At 40.5% G+C, this 21,391-nt stretch overlaps 1 protein-coding gene across 1 annotated transcript; it reads right to left on the reverse strand.

Moving 5' to 3' along the window:
* Nucleotides 1-5,688: 5,688 nt before the first annotated feature.
* LOC145875833 (stonustoxin subunit beta-like) lies at nt 5,689-8,978 on the reverse strand. Its single transcript, XM_082971637.1, has 2 exons — nt 8,755-8,978; nt 5,689-8,355 (listed from the first exon to the last, which is right to left on the reverse strand). Exons 1-2 carry the CDS (start codon nt 8,831-8,833, stop codon nt 7,784-7,786), a joined length of 651 nt encoding a protein of 216 aa, XP_082827763.1. The 5' UTR covers nt 8,834-8,978; the 3' UTR covers nt 5,689-7,783.
* Between the last annotated feature and the right edge of the window lie 12,413 nt (nt 8,979-21,391).

The following is a 21,391-nucleotide window of genomic DNA, read 5'->3' on the forward strand; positions in this document are numbered from 1 at the left end:
TGATTTGTCACCCAGAACTGAAAACATGTGAATAAAACAGTAAATACACAAATAATTACCTCACAAAACATTTTCTGATGGTGATTTATTGATACAAGTGACGCATGCCGGCAGTCAATCACGTCCCCTCTCACTCTGAGCCATTCAGTGTTGTTGTTTATGTATGTAGCTAGTGAGCTAAGCTGTAGCATTAGCAATGTCTTTCAAAAGGAGACAACTCACAAATGTGGAAATTCTGGAGATTTTTTTTACAATTCTGACAATGAGTCTGAGTCTGAAAGTCAGGAATCAGATTCTGACAGTGAGGAGCTGCCCCCCCCCCCCCCCCCCAACCTTGTAGCCATTGAGAACCCTGAATCTGAGGTTCCCTTGTCCACTGACCAAGTACCAGGTCCCTTTGAAGATGCTGGTGGTGATGGAGGCAGACCGACAGTGGATGAAGTACAGGAGTTCTGTGGTAGCTGGAAGGCCACCAGTCATTTCACCCCTCCTGGCCCTGCTGTTTGTTTTGATGAGTCCCAGTCTGGAGTCCATTTCCATCTGAGGCAGAGTGCTTCAAGTTGTTTCTGACAGAGGAGCTGGTGGGAAACCATAGTACAGGAGACCAATCGCTATGCCTTGGAGCTACAGGAGAAGAGAGAGCCAGGAGTGAGGGGGAAACTCGCTAAATGGGTGACAACCACAATGAGTGAAATGTATACCTTCCTGGTGACAGTCCTCCTCATGGGGATAGTAAAGAAGAACTCCCTAAGAGAATACTGGAGCACAGATCCTATGTTTGCAACTCCCTTCTTTGCCACCCTCTTTTCCCAAGACCGCTTCCTAATTCTGCTGCGATGCCTGCATTTCGTCAACAATGCTACTGCCATCCTAAGTGACCCGTTATACAAAATAAGAATTGTTCTTATCAGCCTGACTAGGGCTGGGCGATATATTGATATAAAAAAATATATCGATATATATTTTAAATGTGATATGAAATTAGACCATTTCGCATATATCGATATAGTTGAAATTTGCGCTTTGATCCTTGCTCCAAGCAAGCTGCAGACCCGGAGCTCTCTGCGCTGCTCCCCGCGCCTCCTCTTTCATGCACAGAGGGCGGAGGGGCAGGAACAGACACTTCAACAAACATGGAGGAAGCAACAGCGTCTGCGGAGCGTTTTGACGAGGAATTGGTTAGTAAAAGAAAAAGCATTGGCTCAGTAATTTGGAGATGGTTCGGATTCAAAGTATCAGATGAGCAACAAAATCACGTTATATGTAGGCAGTGCCATAAAAAAAAAGTTACAGCCAGGGGTGGAAGCACTACAAATCTTTTTCACCACCTAAAACAGTGGCACAAACTGCAATACGAAGAGTGTGTGAAACTGCGCGCTGCAGAAGCCCCAGCCGCAAGCCGTCGACAACCCGAAAAAGCCCCGAAACAAAGCTCACTGCAAACTTCATTTTCCTGCAGTGAGCCTTTATGAAAAGAAAATTGGCAAGTGGTGTAATATAACTACAGCGGTGTCCTATCACATTGCTAAAGATATGGTCCCTGTTGCAACTGTGGAACAAGTCGGATTCAAAAAGCTACTGAAAACTATGGACCCGAGATATGAGCTTCCCAACTACTTTACACGAGAAGCACTGCCACAAATGTCCACTGAAGTCAGGCAGAGCCTTGCTGACCGGCTCGCTAACGGGACCCATTTTGGCGTTGACCAGCGATATGTGGTCGAGCAGGACAATGTGAGCCTTTACATGAAGCGTGACATGTTCACTTCATTCAACGACTGGGGGAGATGAAAACAGCGTCGTGTCTCCAAAACAAGTTATTTCCCCCCAGGATCACACCGGTGAGCATATAGCTGAGGCCTCGCAGGACGCAAGCTGGGAAACTCCAAGAAAAGCATCCGGTTGCTATAACAACCGCCAACGGGAGCGACGTGGTCAGAGCGGTGGAGCTGAACGATGAGGATGCAGTGCTTCGGTCAGACTACACTTGGCTATTGGGGAGTGCAGTGTTTTATTTAAGGACTATTCACATATTTTACTTTAAATAAAAACACATATTAAAATATTAGTTTTTCATTATTTTTCCTTTGTGTCTGTCTGCAACTTGTTTTGTTTTATGCTGCTGTCTTGGCCAAAAAATGGATTAATAAAACACAAAACATAAAGTGCTAAAAGTAAAATCACTTACAATACAGGATGGTAGATTTCAGAACCATATTTATTAGGTTATTGGATAAGAATTAGTGATGCATTGATGTGTTTACCACTTTAATGTTACAGCTGGTAAAGGTGAGGTAATTATGACTTTAAAATGCTGGTTAGCCTGTTGATATCATCAAGGTAACATATTTAGTTATTATGATAGACTATAGTTTTTTCTCTGGATTGAAGAGCCAACTGCAAAGTAACTAGAAACTAATGTTGACACGTAGGTAGGCCTAAACATTGTGGAGTTTTTAGTGGAGTAGAAATATGAAGTAGCATTAAATACTAAGCATAAATACTAAGAACAACAACAAGAACGAAACATCAGTAAATGTACATACAGTATAGTCATCATTTATAAATTATACACAAATAATAATACATAAAAAATCACTTACAGGATTCAAATTCACAAAATAAATGAATATAATATTTGATATTTATGATTAGGACTGGCGTTGATTAAAAAAATAAACTATGAAACAAGAAAATATTAATGTAGAATATTTCTAAAGCTTGATTTTGGAAAGCACTTAGTTGTATGAGTATGTTAAAGTGAAAACAGAGTCAAATTTTCTCGCATAAGCACATTTGTTTAATAGTTTTTTTATGATTCTGACAGGACATGGCATGAATGACAAGCGCGTCACCCGGGCCATTTCTCTGTGCAAGAGAATTGTAAGCTGTTTTTGGTACAGCTGGAAGAAAAGGAGACATCTTGCTGAAGTCCAGATTCAGCTGGGTCTGCCAAGTCACCAACTCATAACCGAGTCTGCCACACGCTGGGGATCAAGGCAGCAGATGATAGAGAGAGTCCTGGAGCAGGAAGGAGCACTGGCCAAAGTCCTGTCTAATGACAAAAAGACCAGGCACCTTGTCCCTACCTGGCAGGACTTAGAGGTCCTAGAAGCAGTCCAAAAGGTCCTGAAACCTCTCCAGGACTTTACCGATGCTTTGTCAGGTGAGGAGTACGTCACTCTATCATATGTAAAACCTGTGCTGCACCTTTTTAACGACAGTCTCCTGGCATGTGATAGCGAGCTTTGCAAATCGATCAAGACCAGCATTGTTGAGTACCTCAACCGCAAGTATTCTGACCCAGCCACTACTGACCTATTGGAGATGGCTTCATTTGTGGATCCACGCTTCAGGGCCACCTATATCCCAAGTGAAAAAGTTGATGCATTGAAGCACAGAGCTGTCTTGGAGGTGGAGACGCTACTGGCTGATCAGAGCAGCTGTCAACCGCCTTACCTACGTGTGCCAACTGAGCCTGCAGATGGAGAAGCAGCAGTGGCACCAAAAGCTAAGACACTGGCAAGCTTCTTCAAGCAGCGCACAGCCACCACCACTGCGCCACCAACCAAGAGGGAGGCTATTGAAAATGAACTGTCAAGTTACTTGCAGTCAGCAAGTGTGGAGAGTGACACTGATCCCCTCAAGTGGTGGAAGGATCATGAAGTTGTCTTTCCAGCTCTGAGCCACCTGGCAAAAAAAGTATCTCTTGCTACCAGCTACCAGTTCACCCTCCGAAAGGGTTTTCAGCTGCAGTGGCAATATCGTGACCTGCCACAGAGCATCTCTGAAGCCGGATGCCGTTGACAGGCTGGTGTTTCTCGCACAAAATCTTTAAACGAAGGAGGACACGCTTGTCTTCTAATGTCTACCTCAAGACAGCATTACTGTTTATCAAAGTAAAAAAAGAGGGGGAAAATGTTTATTGAGTTGATAGTCTGTTTCTTGTGCAACTGGTTGAGGCTGTTCAGATAAGAAATTGAGTTAACAAAAAGCAAATGGTAATCTCCGGCTGATGTTTAAAAAACATTTAGTCAAACTGAGCACTTTATTTTGTTCTTTATTTATATATAATTGCTGCCCTTACTAGGGTTTGTCATATTTTATAATGTTTGTTATTTGCATCTGTGGATTTGTTAGAAAGGAGAAGAAATCTGTAATTTGATTTTAATAAGCCATTTAAAGTTGTCAAACTAAAAAAAAAGTTGACTTTTCTCATAAATATATATAATATTTATTTCAGAAAAAGATAGGCCTATTTTATTTTATAGGCTATTTTTGTTTAAGATATTTGTATTTATTTAAATGTGCACCTTATGGAGCTTTGATTTAAAAAAGGTCGTCCTGTTGTTCTACAGTGTTTATGTTTACATGTTGTTGTTATTTGAACAGCTGAGCATTTAATCTGAACCAGGTGAAGAGCCCTGTTTATTATTTATTCATTTGATTTTTCAACTGTTCACTGAAATAGCCGCTTTCAATAAAACTACTTGAGACATGTCATATCTGGCTTTGACTTTGACTGAACATTTGCTCTCACTTTGCAGAAAAAATATCAGGATATATATCTTATATCGATATTCAGCCTAAATATATCGGGATATGACTTTTGGTCCATATCGCCCAGCCCTAGCTCAAGCATTATTGAGCACATCTGCAGCAATAAGTGACTGACTGACCTGACAGGTGACTTGACAGGTGACCTGCCATGATACTATGCCTTTAGAGGTGGGGGTGGAAATGCAGTTGTTGTTCAGTCACTGCATGAATATTAAATATGGGTTATGCATATTCCATTTTTTTTGTCCTCTAGTAAAACAAGTTGTTGTTGAACCAACTACCAATACTTCAATAAAATAGACGACTATTACATATTGGCCTATGTGTTTTCTTGCTGTGTTTCCATCCAGTAAAACTGTTAAGGAGAGAACGTTAGCATACAAAAGCTGTCCTCAATCTTCAGCTGGAAAGATGTCCAGTTCCAGTTATGATATTGGCAAATACTGTTTGTGGTTTCTGAAAGTACAGAATAAAGAGGAATTATTCATTAGAATACAATATAAGGATATAGCAATAAAACAATATTACAAATAACATAAAAATAGTTTATTGCATTGACAAAATCCCAGATTTGAGTTCTAACAGTAAGAAAGTAACTTTTGAGCTCCACAAGGGGGCAAGGCAGGGCAGAACAGAGCCATGCTGAATAGACCACAAACAAACCATGGTCATATGTTTTATTTTATTTAACAACAAATTATTATTTACCTATGATGGCCTACACCGGCCAAACTCGGACAACGCTGGGCCAATTGTGCGCTGCCCTATGGGACTCCCAATCACAGCCAGTTGTGATACAGCCTGGATTTGAACCAGGGAGTCTGTAGTGACGTCTCTAGCACTGATGTGCAGTGCCTTTGACCGCTGCGCCACTAGGGAGTCATAATGCCATGTAGCTTCAAAATACAACACAAGATAATACTTCTCTGACGCAATTAGCATTGTTTTACAGAGCTGATAGAAAAATGTAGCTAGCTACCTAAGCACGATTGAATATAACACCATAAAGATTATGTTACGCACGCCTCTAGAAAGAGGGAACGCAACACCCTGCTACAACTTAACTCTCCGTGTTGTGAAAGAGATATGGACTGTAGGTGTGAGTAAGGATGACAAAAAGGCAGAGAATACCGTTAACAGGGAATTTATTCCTTCACGTGGTAAGGTTGGGGAAAAGGGGCTGGACAGAACCAAAGCAAAGAAAGTAAATATCAAAGCCCCCTCTCCTACCTTACCTGCCTACCCACTACTTACCTAACTAGCACCACCTGGTGAACTAACCAAAATACAGGGGATGGTCCGCCCAGGTCTTTCCTAGTGTGCATAGACAGTAAATAGTATGGGTTATGTATGCCCAGGTCTTTCCTAGTGTGCATAGATAGTAAATACTACGGGTATATGTATGCCCGCGGGCCTCTTGCCTAAACACTCCCTAGGTGCCTTCCCCTTCCCCCCTGGGAACAAAGGAAACAGAATAACACAAATGTACAAACTACTTCACAACAAAACCTGAGAAAACACTAACCCAGGACATTAAAGAAAACTCTCTGAGCACTAAACACAGAACATAACAATAAGCTTACTCAGCAACAACTAACTAAGTACATACCCAATTCCTGAGAAACAACCAACATACATATATATATATATATATAACCCTCTGCCATCAACCTCCTCTCTCTCTCAGCAAAAATCTCTGTGTCCCTCTCTTCCCCTGAACAACAGCACACTGGCTTATATTGGGGTTGTTAATTGAGACAGCTACGTCCTGACGAGGGGGCGGGGTCAGCTCTCCAATCAGCAATGGGGCCGACCAATCAGCTGCTTGGAGAACTTCAGGAAGCCATTACCTGAAACACTCACAAATATACAAACTACAACACAGAAACTGGGGAACGTAACAATACCGAAATTGTTTTCACAATTAACATGCTTTTTCTTGTTTCAAGTATGTTTTATTATGAAAAGTACAATATAACCATGTATACTTGTACAACTATGGAGCGTATGTCCACATATAATTGTACAATTTGTTTTTCCAACATAAAAGACAAGAAATGATCACATTGGTATTTTAACAGTGTTATTTTAAGAGTTTAAATGTTTAAACAGAGGATACATCTAAAACAGGATAAAACAAGTGCAGTATGTTGTGAGAATGTTACTTTAACGTCGACTCATAACGTCACACTATAACTTCATGGGAGTCTTGTGGAAAGACTGCATGTTGTTTTGGGTGGATTGAGTGACGTCTTCATCAACATTTTGCAGAATATTCCGGTAATATTTTCACCTCTTGTCGGCTGCAGACATTCATAAGGAGTTCCAGTAGTTTATTTGTCATTTGCAGGTATTAAAAGTAATACATACATTGTAATTCCTTGTTGGATCTCTCTCACATACAGGACAGTACATACCAGTGGAGGCTGCTGAGGGGAGGACGGCTCATAATAATGTCTGGAACAGAGTGAATGAAATGGAACACATGGAAACCACGTGTTTGATACCATTCCACTTATTCCACTCCAGCCATTACAAGCCTGTCCTCCCTAAATAAGGTCCCACCAACCTCCTGTGGTACAAACACAAACAGTAAAATATATCATAAAATCACACTGTGTGTGTGTGTGTGTGTGTCAGAGTGTGTGTCCGGTGTGTGTGTCCACTGTGTGTGTGTGTGTGTGCATGTGTAAGTGTGTGTGTGTGTGTGTGTCAGTGTGTGTGTGTACAGTGTGTGAGTGTGTCCAGTGTGTGAGTGTGTGTGTATCAGTCCAGTTTGTGTGTTTGTGTGTCCTTTGTGGGACCACTTAGTGCTGGAATGAGGTGTCTGTTTGTTCACAATCAGAAATGAAGGTCCAGTGTGTGTGTGTGTCCAGTGTGCGTGTATGTGTCCAGTGTGTGAATGTGTGTGTGTCCAGTGTGTGTCAGTGTGTGTGTGTGTGTGTGTGTGTGTGTGTCCAGTGTGTGTGTGTGTATGTCCAGTGTGTGTGTGTGTGTCCAGTGTGTGAATGTGTGTGTGTCCAGTGTGTGTGTGTGTTTCAGTGTGTGTGTGAGTCCATTGTGTGTGAGTCCAGTGTGTGTGTGTCAGTGTGTATGTGTGTCCAGTGTGACTGTGTTCATGTGTGTGTCCTGTGTGTGTGTGTGTGTGTGTGTGTGTGTGTGTGTGTGTGTGTGTGTGTGTGTGTGCTTGTCCAGTGTGTGTGTGTGTGTGTCAGGTTATTATTTACAGGGACACTGAGGAGTCACCATAAACCCTAAACCCTGGATAGAGGGGCTCAGTGAATGTGGAGGTGAATGTGATCAGGTGGGTCAGTGTGTCAGAGGAGGCTCTATAGAAGGACAGAGTGCCGGCTGACCAGTCCAGATACACTCCTACTCTGTGGGAGCTGGAGGAGGGGACGTCTATGGTAGTGGAGTTATTATTATACCAGCTGGAGGAGGGGACGTCTATGGTAGTGGAGTTATTATTATATCTGGCAATGTATCTGATGTCAGAGCAGAACAGACACCAGGACTTGTCATTGTATCCAATCCTACAGTCCTCACCCCCTCCTCTCCTGTTGATTCCTTTATATGTCACTCCTATATCAGCCCCCATTATCCCACTCCACTCTACCTCCCAGTAACAGCGCCCAGTCAGACCCTCTCTACACAGCACCTGTCTACAGTAGTCAAATCTCTCTGGGTGATCAGGATACGGCTGCTCCTCTGTCCTACATGTCACCTTTCTGTTCTCCTCAGACAGAGAGAGGAGTCTGTTTACTGTGTTTAGGTCCAGTGTGAGATCACAGACATCTGATGGATGAAACCAGACACAATATTAGAAATCATCATCATTCACATTAGAATGTTAACTCACTTTTCACTAATTCATTTAATGTAGATGTTTCTAGGTATCAAAAGGAGAAGTTAAGGTAACTTGAGACTTGTTGAATGATCATATGTTATACTGTATGGTAATATAAAACACACTTATTCACATTAATTACACACACACACACACACACACACACACACACACACACACACACACACACACATCAACTCTTTGTAAACGTTGGTGTCCCTGATTTCTGCTTCTGTAGAACTACAGCTGATATTTAATATGACCAAGTCAGTAATGATGGTGGTCTTTGACTTAACTTGAATTAAGACTTATTCTTAGTTATCTTCTTCACAGCAGTCAACACTCACATTTTCTAAGTCCAGGTTTCATTCTGTTCTCTCCACCATGTTCCACACTGTAGCGGTAAGCAGAAAAACAGACAGTCATTGAGGGATACACCTGAACTCTCACACACACACACACACACACACACACACACACACACACACACACACACACACACACACACACACACACACACACACACACACACACACACACACACACACACACACACACACACACACACACACACACACACACACACACACACAGCATATAGCTTTGTCCAAGTGGTGGTCAGAATGTTTGTATTAACTAGCCTGAAAAGTCAAACATGTCTGATATGAACATTGACATAAACCCTCCACATACTTGAGTTTCTCCAGTCTGCAGTGTGGATCCTCCAGTCCAGCAGAGAGCAGTCTGACTCCTGAGTCTCCTGGGTGATTGTAGCTCAGGTCCAGCTCTCTCAGGTGTGAGGGGTTTGACCTCAGAGCTGAGACCAGAGAAGCACAGCCTTCCTCTGTGACTAGACAGCCTGACAGCCTGCAAAGAGTCAAATCATATTAAAACCACACTGATATTCTTTGGTGGTGAAAATAGTGGCAGTATATTTCTTCAACATATTCAGATTCATCAGTGTCCTGAAACCTGCCATATCTACTCAGAAATTAATGTATCATATTATAAATTACAAATGATCAACGTTTTGCCTGCAGATAGAAACATGTATAGTACAAACATTTGAGTAGACTGACCAGACCAGTTTAAAAGCAGTATCAGTCAAAAGACAGACAGTGAGGTATCAGATTTAGATTGTATTGAGTATACAGTCCACACCATAGCTATTTTGACAGTGAAGATAACATTTGAAATGTGGCTCTAAACTCCAACATTTTGGATTTCAGATCAAATGTTTCATATGAGGTGACAGTATATAATCCTCCTGTGAATGATAGTTTTTGCCTGCCTCACTAATGATGCCTTTTGCCGTTTCCCTGCCTGTACTGTTGCCTTTTTGGACCTCTTGTGTATGACATTTTAATTGGGGATAGGGGCCAGTATTGAGAATTTTGAAAAAAATATGTGCCCATTTTTAACTGCCTCCTACACCAACTCAGAAGCTAGAATATGCATATTATTGTTCAGGTTTGGATAGAAAACACTCTGAATTTTTATAAACTGTTTGAATGGTGTCTGTAAGTATAACAGAACTCATATGGCAGTCAAAACCCTGAGACAAATTCTGACAGGAAGTGGATACCTGATGTGTTGAATTACCTTTAAGCCTATGCCATTGAAACACACAGGGGCTTATTAATCTTTTGGCACTTCCTATTGCTTCCACTAGATGTCACCAGCCTTTACAAAGTGTTTTGAGTCTTTTACTGTGAGATCTGACCGAACAAGAGCCTTGGAACGGTGATGGCCGATTAGACTCTGGCGCGCGAGTTCATGTTGGGTACCCTCGTTCCAATACGTTTTAAAAGAGAATGCATTCGTCCGCCTTCAATTTTATTCATGTTCTGGTTGAAAAAGGCACTAATGATTTATGCTATACAACGTTTGACATGTTTGAACGAACGTAAATATTTTTTTTCACGTCTTTCATGAAGACAAGTCCAGCGGGCTTAGTTCATGTGCTAACGACACGGAGCTTTTTGGATATAAATAATGAGCTTGTTCGAACAAAACTACATTTGTTATGGACCTGGGATTCCTGGAAGTGACATCTGATGAAGAGAATCAAAGGTAATGGATTATTTACATAGTATTTTCGATTTTAGATCTCTCCAACATGGCGGTTAGTCTGTATCGCAAAGCGTATTTTTCTGGGCGCAGTGCTCAGATTATTGCAAAGTGTGATTTCCCAGTAAGGTTATTTTTAAATCTGGCAATCCGGTTGCGTTCAAGAGATGTAAATCTATAATTCTTTGAATGACAATATAATATTTTACCAATGTTTTCGAATAGTAATTATTTAATTTGTTGTGCTGATTGACTGGCGGTTATTGGAGGGAAAAGATTTCCTCAACATCAACGCCATAGTAAAACGCTGTTTTTGGATATAAATATGAACATGATAGAACAAAAAATGCATGTATTGTCTAACATAATGTCCTAGGAGTGTCATCTGATGGAGATTGTCAAACGTTAGTGCATAATTTTAGCTGGTTTTCTGCTTTTGGTGACGCCTGTCTTTGAAGTGACAAAACATTACACACAGCTATTTTCAATGTACTCTCCTAACATAATTTAACTTTATGCTTTCGCCGTAAAGCCTTTTTGAAATCGGACAACGTGGTTAGATTAAGGAGATGTTTATCTTTCAAAGGGTGTAAGATAGTTGTATGTTTGAGAAATTTGAATTATGACATTTAATTGTTTTCAAATTTGGCGCTCTTGATATTTCACCTGTTGTTGATAGGGTGTACCAGGGGTGGGACGCTTGCCCATAGAGGTTAAATGTGGCTCTAAACTCCAACATTTTGGATTTCAGATCAAATGTTTCATATGAGGTGACAGTATATAATGTCACCTTTTATATGAGGATATTTTCATACATATCTGTTTCACCATTTAGAAAAATAAAAGCACTTTATCTATCTAGTCCCCCTATACCTGTTAGGGCTATGGGGCAGTATTGACACGGCCGGATAAAAACGTACCCGATTTAATCTGGTTACTACTCCTGCCCAGTAACTAGAATATGCATATAATTATTGGCTTTGGATAGAAAACACCCTAAAGTTTCTAAAACTGTTTGAATGGTGTCTGTGTATAACAGAACTCAAATGGCAGGCCAAAACCTGAGAAGATTCCATGCAGGAAGTGGCCTGTCTGACAAGTTGTGTTTCATCTTGGCTCTTTTTATTGAAGACTGAGGATCTTTGCTCTAACGTGACACTTCCTACGGCTCCCATACGCTCTCAGAGCCTGGGAAAAAGCTGAACGATATCGATGCAGCCTCTGGCTGAAACACATTATCGCTTTTGGCAAATGGCCGATCAGAGGACAATGGGCTTAGGCGCGTGCCCGAGTCGACCCCATGCTTTATTTTCTTTCTTCTTTTTATCTAAACGCAGATTCCCGGTCGGAATATTATCGCTTTCTTATGAGAAAAATGGCATAAAAAATTGATTTTAAACAGCGGTTGACATGCTTCGAAGTACGGTAATGGAATATTTAGAATTTTTTTGTCACGAATTGCGCCATGCTCGTCACCCTTCTTTACCCTTTCGGATAGTGTCTTGAACGCACGAACAAAACGCCGCTGTTTGGATATAACTATGGATTATTTTGAACCAAACCAACATTTGTTATTGAAGTAGAAGTCCTGGGAGTGCATTCTGACGAAGACAGCAAAGGTAATAACATTTTTCTTATAGTAAATCTGTCTTTGGTGAGTGCTAAACTTGCTGGGTGTCTAAATAGCTAGCCCTGTGATGCCGGGCTATCTACTGAGAATATTGCAAAATGTGCTTTCACCGAAAAGCTATTTTAAAATTGGACATATCGAGTGCATAGAGGAGTTGTGTATCTATAATTCTTAAAATAATTGTTGTGCTTTTTGTGAACGTTTATCGTGAGTAATTTAGTAAATTCACCGGCAGTGTTCGGTGGGAATGCTAGTCACATGCTAGTCACATGCTAATGTAAAAAGCTGTTTTTTGATATAAATATGAACTTGATTGAACAAAACATGCATGTATTGTATAACATAATGTCCTAGGTTTGTCATCTGATGAAGATCATCAAAGGTTAGTGCTGCATTTAGCTGTGGTTTGGGTTTATGTGACATTATATGCTAGCTTGAAAAATGGGTGTCTGATTATTTCTGGCTGGGTACTCTGCTGACATAATCTAATGTTTTGCTTTCGTTGTAAAGCCTTTTTGAAATCGGACAGTGTGGTTAGATTAACGAGAGTCTTGTCTTTAAAATGGTGTAAAATAGTCATATGTTTGAGAAATTGAAGTTTTTGCATTTTTGAGGTTTTTGAATAACGCGCCACAGGATTACACTGGCTGTTACGTAGGTGGGACGATTTGGTGCCACCTGGCCTAGAGAGGTTAAAGAAGTCATATGTTTCCTGACCAATTCACTCATAGTGTATTAAATTAGTCAAAAGTTTAGTGTTTGGTCCCATATTCTTTGACTGCAACGACTACATCATGCTAACCTCTCACCATTACCAATAACAGAGGCTACAACAAAACATGCTAACCTCTCACCATTACCAATAACAGAGGCTACAACAAAACATGCTAACCTCTCACCATTACCAATAACAGAGGATACAACAAAACATGCTAACCTCTCACCATTACCAATAACAGAGGCTACAACAAAACATGCTAACCTCTCACCATTACCAATAACAGAGGCTACAACAACACATGCTAACCTCTCACCATTACCAATAACAGAGGCTACAACAAAACATGCTAACCTCTCACCATTACCAATAACAGAGGATACAACAAAACATGCTAACCTCTCACCATTACCAATAACAGAGGCTACAACAAAACATGCTAACCTCTCACCATTACCAATAACAGAGGATACAACAAAACATGCTAACCTCTCACCATTACCAATAACAGAGGCTACAACTAAACATGCTAACCTCTCACCATTACCAATAACATAGGCTACAACAAAACATGCTAACCTCTCACCATTACCAATACAGAGACTACAACAAAACATGCTAACCTCTCACCATTACCAATAACAGAGGCTACAACAAAACATGCTAACCTCTCACCATTACCAATAACAGAGGATACAACAAAACATGCTAACCTCTCACCATTACCAATAACAGAGGCTACAACAAAACATGCTAACCTCTCACCATTACCAATAACAGAGGATTCAACAAAACATGCTAACCTCTCACCATTACCAATAGAGGCTACAACAAAACATGCTAACCTCTCACCATTACCAATAACAGAGGCTACAACAAAACATGCTAACCTCTCACCATTACCAATAACAGAGGATACAACAAAACATGCTAACCTCTCACCATTACCAATAACAGAGGCTACAACAAAACATGCTAACCTCTCACCATTAGCAATAACAGAGGCTACAACAACACATGCTAACCTCTCACCATTACCAATAACAGAGGCTACAACAAAACAAGCTAACCTCTCACCATTACCAATAACAGAGGCTACAACAAAACATGCTAACCTCTCACCATTACCAATAACAGAGGGTACAACGAAACACTTGTTGACCAACTACAGGAATACTAACCTCAAAGTCTCCAGTCTGCAGTGTGGATCCTCCAGTCCAGCAGAGAGCAGCTCCACTCCTGAATCCTTCAGGTCATTGTTACTCAGGTCCAGCTCTCTCAGGTGTGAGGGGTTTGAACTGAGAACTGAGGCCAACACTTTACAGGATGTGTCTGTGAGTTTACAGCCAGTGAGTCTGCCAACACAGAAGAAATACAATGACAGACATTTTGTATTAAAATGACACGCTTAGCTTTCTCTGTTTACGCTGTTACCCGTTTACAAATAATGTGTTGGGTTTGACCTCAGAGCTGAGACCAGAGAAGCACAGCCTTCCTCTGTGACTAGACAGCCTGACAGCCTGCAAAGAGTCAAATCATATTAAAACCACACTGCTATTCTTTGGTGGTGAAAATAGTGGCAGTATATTTCTTCAACATATTCAGATACATCAGTGTCCTGAAACCTGCCATATCTACTCAGAAATTAATGTATCATATTATAAATTACAAATTATCAAAGTTTTGCCTGCAGATAGAAACATGTATAGTACAAATATTTGAGTAGACTGACCAGACCAGTTTAAAAGCAGTATCAGTCAAAAGACAGACAGTGAGGTATCAGATTTAGATTGTATTGAGTATACAGTCCACACCATATCTATTTTGACAGTGAAGATAACATTTTAAATGTGGCTCTATACTCCAACATTTTGGATTTCAGATCAAATGTTTCATATGAGGTGACAGTATATAATGTCACCTTTTATTTGAGGATATTTTCATACATATCTGATTCACCATTTAGAAAAATGAAAGCACTTTATGCATCTAGTCCCCCTATTTAAAGAAGTCATATGTTTTCTGACCAATTCACTCATAGTGTATTAAATTAGTCAAAAGTTTAGTATTTGGTCCCATATTCTTTGACTGCAATGACTACATCAACCCTGTGACTGCCATGATTGAGAAAGATCATGAATAATAATGAGTGAGAGAGTTACAGAGGCTACAACAGAACATGCTAACCTCTCACCATTACCAATAACAGAGGCTACAACAAAACATGCTAACCTCTCACCATTACCAATAACAGAGGCTACAACAAAACATGCTAACCTCTCACCATTACCAATAACAGAGGCTACAACAAAACATGCTAACCTCTCACCATTACCAATAACAGAGGCTACAACAAAACATGCTAACCTCACCATTACCAATAACAGAGGCTACAACAAAACATGCTAACCTCTCACCATTACCAATAACAGAGGCTACAACAAAACATGCTAACCTCTCACCATTACCAATAACAGTGGCTACAACAAAACATGCTAACCTCTCACCATTACCAATAACAGTGGCTACAACAAAACATGCTAACCTCTCACCATTACCAATAACAGAGGCTACAACAAAACATGCTAACCTCTCACCATTACCAATAACAGAGGATACAACAAAACATGCTAACCTCTCACCATTACCAATAACAGAGGCTACAACTAAACATGCTAACCTCTCACCATTACCAATAACATAGGCTACAACAAAACATGCTAACCTCTCACCATTACCAATACAGAGACTACAACAAAACATGCTAACCTCTCACCATTACCAATAACAGAGGCTACAACAAAACATGCTAACCTCTCACCATTACCAATAACAGAGGCTACAACAAAACATGCTAACCTCTCACCATTACCAATAAGAGAGGATACAACAAAACATGCTAACCTCTCACCATTACCAATAACAGAGGATACAACAAAACATGCTAACCTCTCACCATTACCAATAACAGAGGCTACAACAAAACATGCTAACCTCTCACCATTACCAATAACAGAGGCTACAACAAAACATGCTAACCTCTCACCATTACCAATAACAGAGGCTACAACAAAACATGCTAACCTCTCACCATTACCAATAACAGAGGCTACAACAAAACATGCTAACCTCTCACCATTACCAATAACAGAGGATACAACAAAACAGCTAACCTCTCACCATTACCAATAACAGAGGATACAACAAAACATGCTAACCTCTCAACATTACCAATAACAGAGGCTACAACAAAACATGCTAACCTCTCATCATTACCAATAACAGAGGCTACAACAAAACATGCTAACCTCTCACCATTACCAATAGCAGAGGCTACAACAAAACATGCTAACCTCTCATCATTACCAATTTATTTATTTATTGCACCTTTATTTAACCAGGTAGGCAAGTTGAGAACAAGTTCTCATTTACAATTACGACCTGGCCAAGTTAAAGCAAAGCAGTTCGACACATATAACAACACAGAGTAACACATGGAGTTAAACAAATGTAACCCTCTCACCAGGCTTGAATATGACTCTGACAATATTAACATATGTAGAGTATCTCAGCAGCATGGGATGTTAGGTGAGAAGGACATCTCCAAAAATAATTCCTATTGTAAACTATCTAGGGTTATGACAATAGGGTATTAACTTCAGATGAAATGATTATAGGTTTCTGTTATTGAATCAGGATAAACCATCCCATGCATTAAATTAAAACAATTAATGACTCCACCAAGGCAACATACATAATGTTCCATATGTGTATTAAAACATTTTCAAACACAAATACATGTTCAGACACAACATCAAAAGAAGAAAAAAAATATAATAAACCCCAATGAGTCGTGCACAACCCGTGTCCAAATTAAGCACCTCACATTGTGGTTACTCACGACTTGGTAGATATTCCCTCAGCGAAGTATGGCAGTTCCATGCAGGTTTCCTCACCAAGTCCAAGGCAGCACAGCTACCCATGCAGACAGTACTCCTTAGTAACCGATATCCCCATGGCAACACAGCGACCCATGCAGACAGTACTCCTTAGTAACCGATATCCCCATGGCAACACGAACTCGTTAAACTTCCCAAGCAATTATCTCCCGGTGTCACACGATGCTAGGCTAACCTCTAGCTGGCTAATACCTCCACGACGAGTCGGTAGATTCAGTCTTTACAAAAGTTTTAACGAAATTATAACAACTCTTTTATTAAATAAAACATGTATTTCCCTTCATGTCTTAGTAGCTATGGGTTTTGTTGTAGTTCTGTCGTCTTCTTTTATAATTTTTCTTCACCAACCGTCCTGAGGTAAAACGTCCATCCTTTCATCAACGTCTTTTTCCCTCCCGTTAACCAGGTCAACTCCCATTGGCCACAACTTAACAAGCGACCTTATTGGTCAAAACTTAAACTTCAAAGTAAAATAATCTATTCACTTATACATTAAATAAATATTTCTTCAAAAAGCATAATGCATTAACAACATTACAGTTTAGGAGCAATTCAATCATCTTTTAAATATAATACCAATTAATTATAACAAATAAACTCAATACTTGTTTCAAACAAGGGTATTACACAAACATACAGTCAATAATACAGTAGAAAAATAAGTCTATATACAATGTGAGCAAATTAAGTGAAATAAGGGAGGTAAAGGCAAAAAAAGGCCATGGTGGCAAAGTAAATACAATATAGCAAGTAAAACACTGGAATGGTAGATTTGTAGTGGAAGAAAGTGCAAAGTAGAAATAATGGGGTGCAAAGGAGCTAAATAAATAAATACAGTAGGGGAAGAAGTAGTTGGGCTAAATTATAGATGGGCTATGTACAGGTGCAGTAATCTGTGAGCTGCTCTGACAGCTGGTGCTTAAAGCTAGTGAGGGAGATAAGTGTTTCGAGTTTTAGAGATTTTTGTAGTTCGTTCCAGTCATTGGCAGCAGATAACTGGAAGAAGAGGCGGCCGAAGGAGGAATTGGCTTTGGGGGTGACCAGAGAGATACACCTGCTGGAGCGCGTGCTACAGGTGGGTGCTGCTATGGTGACCAGTGAGCGGAGATAAGGGGGGACTTTACCTAGCAGGGTCTTGTAGATGACCTGGAGCCAGTGGGTTTGGCGACGAGTATGAAGCGAGGGCCAGCCAACGAGAGCGTACAGGTCGCAGTGGTGGGTAGTACAGTGGGGGAAAAAGTATTTGATCCCCTGCTGATTTTGTACGTTTGCCCACTTACAAAGAAATGATCAGTCTATAATTTTAATGGTAGGTTTATTTGAACAGTGAGAGACAGAATAACAGCAAAAAAATCCAGAAAATACGCATGTTAAAAATGTTATACAATTATTTGCATTTTAATGAGGGAAATAAGTATTTGACCCCCTCTCAATCAGAAAGATTCAAGTCATTAAGGTTTCGAAGCTGACGTTTGGCAACTCGAAACCTTCAGCTCCCTCCACAGATTTTCTATGGGATTAAGGTCTGGAGACTGGCTAGGCCACTCCAGGACCTTAATGTGCTTCTTCTTGAGCCACTCCTTTGTTGCCTTGGCCGTGTGTTTTGGGTCATTGTCATGCTGGAATACCCATCCATGACCCATTTTCAATGCCCTGGCTGAGGGAAGGAGGTTCTCACCCAAGATTTGACGGTACATGGCCCCGTCCATCGTCCCTTTGATGCAGTGAAGTTGTCCTGTCCCCTTAGCAGAAAAACACCCCTTTAGCATAATGTTTCCACCTCCATGTTTGATGGTAGAGATGGTGTACTTGGGGTCATAGGCAGCATTCCTCCTCCTCCAAACACAGCGAGTTGAGTTGATGTCAAAGAGCTCCATTTTGGTCTCATCTGACCACAACATTTTCACCCAGTTGTCCTCTTAATCATTCAGATGTTCATTGGCAAACTTCAGACGGGCATGTATATGTATTCTTGCGCAGGGGGACCTTGCTGGCGCTGCAGGATTTCAGTCCTTCACGGCGTAGTGTGTTACCAATTGTTTTCTTGGTGACTATGGTCCCAGCTGCCTTGAGATCATTGACAAGATCCTCCCGTGGAGTTCTGGGCTGATTCCTCACCGTTCTCAATCATTGCAACTCCACGAGGTGAGATCTTGCATGGAGCCCCAGGCCGAGGGATATTGACAGTTATTTTGTGTTTCTTCCATTTGCGAATAATCGCACCAAATGTTGTCACCTTCTCACCAAGCTGCTTGGCGATGGTCATGTAGCCCATTCCAGCCTTGTGTAGGTCTACAATCTTGTCCCTGACATCCTTGAAGAGCTCTTTGGTCTTGGCCATGGTGGAGAGTTTGGAATCTGATTGATTGATTGCTTCTGTGGACAGGTGTCTTTTTTTACAGGTAACAAGTTGCGGTTAGGAGCACTCCCTTTAAGAGTGTGCTCCTAATCTCAGCTCGTTACCTGTATAAAAGACACCTGGGAGCCAGAAATCTTTCTGATTGAGAGGGGGTCAAATACTTATTTCCCTCATTAAAATGCAAATCAATTTATAACATTTCTGACATTAGTTTTTCTGGATGTTTTTGTTGTTATTCTGTCTCTCACTGTTCAAATAAACCTACCATTAAAACCTGTTAGGGCTAGGGGGCAGCATTTTCACGTCTGGATAAAAAAAATGTACCCGATTTAATCTGGTTACTAATCCTACCCAGTAACTAGAATATGCATATACTTATTATATATGGATAGAAAACACTCTAAAGTTTCTAAAACTGTTTGAATGGTGTCTGTGAGTATAACAGAACTCATTTGGCAGGCAAAACCCTGAGACATTTTCTGACAGGAAGTGGATACCTGATGTGTTGTATTGACTTTAAACCTATCCCATTGAAAAACACAGGGGCTGAGGAATATTTTGGCACTTCCTATTGCTTCCACTAGATGTCACCAGCCTTTACAAAGTTTTTTGAGTCTTCTTGAGGGAGAACTGTCCGAACAAGAGCCATGGAACGATGATGTCCCATTAGACACCTGGCGCGCGAGTTCATGTTGGGTACCCTCGTTCCAATACGTTATAAAAGAGTATGCATTCGTCCACCTTGAATATTATTCATGTTCTGGTTAAAAAAGGCCCTAATGATTTATGCTATACAACGTTTGACATGTTTGAACGAACGGAAATATATTTTTTCCCCTCGTTCATGACGAGAAGTCCGGCTGGCTTAGATCATGTGCTAACAAGACGGAGATTTTTGGACATAAATGATGAGCTTTTTTGAACAAAACTACATTCGTTATGGACCTGTGATACCTGGAAGTGACATCTGATGAAGAGAATCAAAGGTAATGGATTATTTACATAGTATTTTCGATTTTAGATCTCCCCAACATGACGTCTAGTCTGTATCGCAACGCGTATTTTTCTGGGCGCAGTGCTCAGATTATTGCAAAGTGTGATTTCCCAGTAAGGTTATTTTTAAATCTGGCAAGTTGATTGCGTTCAAGAGATGTAAATCTATAATTCTTTAAATGACAATATAATATTTTACCAATGTTTTCTAATTTTAATTATTTAATTTGTGACGCTGACTTGACTGCCGGTTATTGGAGGGAAACGATTTCCTCAACATCAATGCCATAGTAAAACGCTGTTTTTGGATATAAATATGAACTTGATAGAACTAAAAATGTATGCATTGTCTAACATAATGTCCTAGGAGTGTCATCTGATGGAGATTGTAAAAGGTTAGTGCATCATTTTAGCTGGTTTTATGGTTTTGGTGACCCTGTCTTTGACTTGACAAAACATTACACACAACTCTTGTAAATGTACTGTCCTAACATACTCTAAATTTATGCTTTCGCCGTAAAACCTTTTTGAAATCGTAAAACGTGGTTAGATTAAGGAGATGTTTATCTTTCAAATGGTGTAAAATAGTTGTATTTTTTTTAAATTTGAATTTTGACATTTATTTGGATTCAAATTTGCCGCTCTTGAAATGCACCTGCTGTTGATGGAGTGCACCACGGGTGGCACGCTAGCGTCCCACCTAGCCCATAGAGGTTAAAATTATAGACTGATCCTTTCTTTGTCAGTGGGCAAACTTACAAAATCAGCAGGGGATCAAATACTTTTTTCCCCCACTGTATATGGGGCTTTGGTGACAAAACAGATGGCACTGTGATAGACTGCATCCAATTTATTGAGTAGGGTATTTGGAGGCTATTTTGTAAATGACATCGCCGAAGTCGAGTATCGGTAGGATGGTCAGTTTTATAAGGGTATGTTTGGCCGCATGAGTGAAGGATGCTATGTTGCGAAATAGGAAGCCAATTCTAGATTTAATTTTGGATTGGAGATGCTTATAGTGAGTCTGGAAGGAGAGTTTACAGTCTAACCAGACACCTAGGTATTTGTAGTTGTCCACGTATTCTAAGTCAGAACCGTCCAGAGTAGTGATGCTGGACAGGCGGGCAGGTGCAGGCAGCGATCGGTTGAAGAGCATGCATTTAGTTTTACTTGTATTTAAGAGCAGTTGGAGGCCACGGAAGGAGAGTTGTATGGCATTGAAGCTCGTCTGGAGGTTAGTTAACACAGTGTCCAA

This window comes from Salmo salar, unplaced genomic scaffold (assembly GCF_965601325.2).
Source record: "Salmo salar unplaced genomic scaffold, fSalSal1 ptg000360l, whole genome shotgun sequence".
Lineage (NCBI taxonomy): Eukaryota > Metazoa > Chordata > Actinopteri > Salmoniformes > Salmonidae > Salmo > Salmo salar.